The 5138-nt window shown below is 40.3% G+C and overlaps 1 protein-coding gene across 1 annotated transcript; it reads right to left on the bottom strand.

The window, feature by feature from the left end:
- Positions 1–4587: 4587 nt before the first annotated feature.
- Positions 4588–5028, bottom strand: LOC138002248 (uncharacterized). Its single transcript, XM_068848322.1, has one exon. It carries the CDS (start codon positions 5026–5028, stop codon positions 4588–4590), a length of 441 nt encoding a protein of 146 aa, XP_068704423.1.
- Positions 5029–5138: the final 110 nt, after the last annotated feature.

Here is a 5138-nt window from a genome sequence, read left to right as displayed (position 1 = left end):
GGAACGGAAACTGTGGCCATGGCTTGAAGTGGTACAAAATGACGTTGATGTTAAGGTCAAACTCCAAGGCTGTGCAGAATCACGTTTTATAGAAATGCATCTGGCTGCAACATTGATTTCAAAATGATTCAAAACAAAGTTTCAATGTCTAAAAAAATGGTAAAATTTGACATCATTCGTCAATCCTTGTGTTTCAGAAAACCGCTTCAATTTTTAAAGTTTCGACTAAATGTATTAAATTATTTGCTGGAAGAATTGCTCAGCATTCCACAATGCTGATCTTGGTCACCTAAAAGGTCACTTGTAAGGGAATGCATCCTTTTTTTCATTGTTGGCAGATGTGAAGCTATCTGTTTTCTGCTTTTTATGGAAGAGAAATTTTATTTAATCCTGTTTCCAAATTTTCCTAAGGGTAGTTTCCCTTCCTGACCACTGTTTATGAGTCCTAATATTAGCCTAATTAGTTACGGTATTAAAAAGCGCTCCAAAATGTACAAGCTGTAAAAGATTTATAGGCCTAACCAGGTCAATAAATATGATCATAAGTTTATCAGCAAGAGTGCTTTTCATTGGGAAATCCAGATTTAGGTCTAAAAATCTGGATCTTTCGATTTCCAATCAAACACAATGTTTGACAACAGATTTTGTCCCAGCTTCGCTAATTGGAAATCCATGTCGGGTAAGGATTTCAATCAACAAAATCTGTCGTAACATTTGTTTTTGGGTTTGTGTTTGATTGGAAATCCGAAGATCCGGATTTTAAGATCTAAATTCGAATCTCGTAAATGTTAATCGAGGTTTTCGGAAACAGATTTTAACATTCCAACCATAATTTTAATTGCCTGTAATTACCAGAGATTACTTTTCTGATAAGCGCTAAATGGGCTTTCTAAAAGATCGACTAATTAGATTGGCAGAGACAATCTCAGCTCATCTTTGTCATGTTTAAAAAAGTTAAGCAAATACTAATCAAAGTAAGGGCCCATTCACACCTGGCTCATTTTAGGATCGGATTAGTTTAGATTGATCTGAATCCGATCCGAGGCCATTTCCGTGGAGAGTTCACATTTAGCGTCTGTACCGTGAGTCGATTGAGTTCTCGAGGATAGTTTAAGGACACCCACACAGTTGTCTAAATAGACAACCCTCTTGAAAATGGCAGAGTTCGAGGAGTTTAAAGTGCTTTCGGGGGTTATTATCGCAATGACCTCAAGGGACAACTTTAAGAAACAGGAAAACATGTTAAGAAAACGAACCAGAATGATTCTTCGCTACATTTGGCAACTACAGAGGAAAATTTCCCTGCTTGTGGTTTTGATGTGTGATTACCTTCACAATCAAGCCCAAGAGAGGCGCTTCTGGATTGAGCCAAGTAGAGGGAAAACCCAGTTTTGGGAAGAAACCGTAAGCGAGTAGAAAGACGATACACTTTGGCTTGAGAACTTTCAACTCTCTAAAGATGTTATTTCTGACAAATGAGCTTTTGAAGAAGGTCGAAATAACTATTTTGTTGTCACGGGAATCAACACAGCCTGGGCTCCAGGCCAGTGCATCATGGGTTGAGAGAAAACTGTATATCAGGGGAAGTGTAGCACGTGATAGTCATCTAGGCCTCTGAATCAACCCAGTTCAGAGCTCCGTTTAATCTTTTTTTCATTCTAGTTGTATAAGATGTTTTATTTTTACTGCACTATCAGCTGTCTTACCTTTTTAAAGCCCCCGTAGGAAAGGCTACCAACCGCCGGAGCTGGAGCAATGGTTCCTACCCAGATTTCCTGCCTTTTTTCCCCAAGGGGTTTTTTATGGCCTCCGTTCTAATCTCACGTCTATTGCAAGTGGTTGCTCAGCTCCTGTATCATTATTATTATTATTATTATCCTCTTTTAAATTAGCCTTGTATACTTGTACAATATTTTTGTATTTTAGGTCTAGTGAACGACTCAGCTTGTCTGACATAATGTGCTCGTTTTTAGGGTTTTTGTCCAACGTAGTGGGCACCCTAGCCTAACTAGCATGATATAATGTTTGTATATGGGGTTGTTGGCTCTGTAGTAGCAGACACCCCAGCCTAACCGGCGTGTTATGTTTTTATATGGGGTTTTTTTTCCAAAGTTGTGGACACCCTAGCCTAACTGGCCGCATATGTTTTGTACGGGGATTTATGTCCAAAGTTGTGGACGCCCCAGCCTATCTGGCCGGATATATATGTGTACGGGGATTTGTGTCCAAAGTTGTGGACTCCCCTGCCTAACTAGCGTGACTTGTCTGTACGTAATGATTTTCATCCAAAAGTAGTGGATATCCCAGCCTAAACGGCACAATTTTGTTTGCATATAGGGATTGGTCCAAAGTTGTGGACCCACCAGACTATGTTTTAGCTGCATGCTTGTTTCTTTGTTCTGTGACACGCATTTGCTTATGTGAGAGATTTTGGTCCAGAGTAGTGGACAATCTAAAGAAACACTCGTCAAATACCTATTGTAATATGTTGAGATCTGCTTTAAGGATGGACTCTTCACAAGTGTCCACATGGACAATTCGCACAAGGGGTCGACGACAGGAGTTTATACCCATCTACAAACAGTTATTGAGCAAGTTATGTAGATTCTTATTCATGTAATGTTTGGGTTGGTTCTTGCCAGGCCCTCCCCAAATGAACTTATTTGCCCATTAGCTGTGTGTTTCATTCGTTGTGAGGTGGAGGCAAAATAGTCTTTTGTCTTTATTTGCAATGAATTAAACGATACAATAAAGAGGAAGGATACCAGATTCAGGAAATCCGTAACTGTCGAAAAGTGTTTAGCCATCTGTTTGTGGCATCTTGCTACTGGGGAAGATCTGTGTTCCCTTGGTTGGAGATTTGGTATCGGAAAAAGCACTGTGTGCCAGATAGTAAACGAAGTCTGCCAGGCTATTGTAGATGTGCATATTCGTTATTCTTTAATGGAAACCATAAAGTTCTTTATTCCAAATTGTCGAACGCAAAATATTCCTTATTCCTTTTCTGTTACAAGCCGTTATTCATTATAAAATTTGGTAGCCTCATATTTATTATTTTTTTAATGTTCCAAAGATGGGGGTCAATATCAAGAAGTTTACTTTTTCATTGACTAAGCTATCACAGAGATCTTATGCTCCTGTGAAAAATGATGATACCAACCTTCTTTTTCACGTGCTTTCTTAGATTTATTTCCTTCATTTGATGACGACTTGTTAATAGCTATAGAAAGTCCTGTAGCCTCAGGTTGATCACCAAGAAAAACATCCATTTGGTTACAATACTTAGGAGTCTTTCCCCTGTCAGCTCCAGAGCGGCCAAAAGCATCTTTATATTTCTTGTACTCAGTTTTTAAATGTTTCACCTTTGTTTGGCACTGGATTAAGTCTCGCTGGTAACAAAGAACTGACATTTCCTTGCTGATCTTTTCGTAGATCTTGGCAGTTTTATGGGTGTTGTTCAGCATTTCCATTATTTCCTCTCTACCCCACACTGATAGCAGTGCTTTTGTTTCATTTTCGCTCCAAGTTTCGCGTCTTTTTGCCATTACACTAAAATAACATCTAAAACCTCTGCACTCACAGCTTAAAATGGCGTTCAAGGAGAAAAGCCAAGTTACAAAGGGAACTGATCTCTGGCCCTGTTGTGTTCTTATTTGGCTCAATCTGACATCAATCTAGATTGGATCGATCCGAGACCACCTTTCTTGGTGCACTACTTTGCATTGGTCTCAGATCGCTTCACATTTGGAAATGTTCACATTTGGCATGCTTACGGCGTGGATCGATCCGAGACTGATCCAACTCACAAGTGAGAACAGGCCCTAAGTGAGAAGTTTTGCAAAAACAGACACAAAAGTCACCTCATGTAAACTTTCTGATCTTGCAGCAACTCTTTGTTTGACACTCTTCAGCCTTTTATACTACCAGGAGTACTTAGTGCATTTGCAGCTTTGGGCAAGGAAATGCAGATTATATAAATGTTCGATGGGATTACCGAAAGAAAACACTGAGACATGATTTTCAACTCTTTACTTTTATTTTGTCTTTTGTTGCATCAAATGGAAGTACCAACGTTTTGTCTTTTGTCTAAACATATTTGGACTAATCATAAAATAAGTGGGCATCTGTAAATAATAAAATATTTTCAAACTTAAGTAGTTAGTAGCATTTTATAAAAATGCTAAAAAAGGGGCTTAAAACTGATCTAAAATTAAAAAGGTTTCCCAAATTTTCGAACCGTATCTCTGGTTCTTCTTCGGGGGACAATGAATCTAAAATTCAAAAATCACTGCTTCTTATTTTGGCTCCCAAGAGATCTTAACAGCGGCACATATGCCCTTGGGAACTCCATTCTTTCATTCTGCGCTTGTAATTAGTTTCATTCCTTTCAAGAATTTGGCCGTAGCATGGATGGATGTTTTGCGTGGTTCTTTCGGCATGTTGTCGGATTGCCGACTCATTACTCGCGGCACGCGCAGGATCATGTTCCACTCTTCTCGAAGCCCAACACTGTTTGCTCTCACCAATGTAGGAGAAATCGCAGTCCTTGCATTCAACCCTGTAAACGATGCCTGCTATTTTTTCTTCTTATCGATGGTTCTTCGGTTTCTTAAAGACAGAAGCAAGTGTGCGTATGGGTTTAAAAGCAGTCTTTATGTTGAAATGTTGCAGTGTGCGTTTTACCCTGTCCGATACCCCTTGAACATAGGGTACCACGGCAAGGCCAGCCGGGTCAGGATGGTGGCTTTGTGGACCAGACCTTGGTTGGGCAGCATTTTCAATGAATTTGGTGGGATATCCATTCACCTGTAGGCTGTCCTGGACGCTGGATGTTTCCTCTGTTCTCAGGGCCTTGCTAGATGGGATGGTGTTCCCGCGGCGCATCAACGTGCTGACCACAGATCTCTTATGTTGTACAGGGTGGTGTGAATCAAATGCCAAGTACTTGTTGGTATGGGTGGCTTTTCGGTATACTTGCACCTCAACCTCACCATTGGGGAGGGTGGATACATTAGTATCCAGGAACATGATGGTGGGTTTACCGTCCACGGGTGTGTCGCGCTCTACTGTGAACTGGATGTGCGGATTGACTGCATTAAGATGGCGATGGAAATTGTCAAGCTCTGTCGACTTACTAA

Source organism: Montipora foliosa, chromosome 5, assembly GCF_036669935.1.
Source record: "Montipora foliosa isolate CH-2021 chromosome 5, ASM3666993v2, whole genome shotgun sequence".
Lineage (NCBI taxonomy): Eukaryota > Metazoa > Cnidaria > Anthozoa > Scleractinia > Acroporidae > Montipora > Montipora foliosa.
Note: the sequence above shows the minus strand (reverse complement) of the source record. Positions and strands in the feature narration are given on the sequence as shown.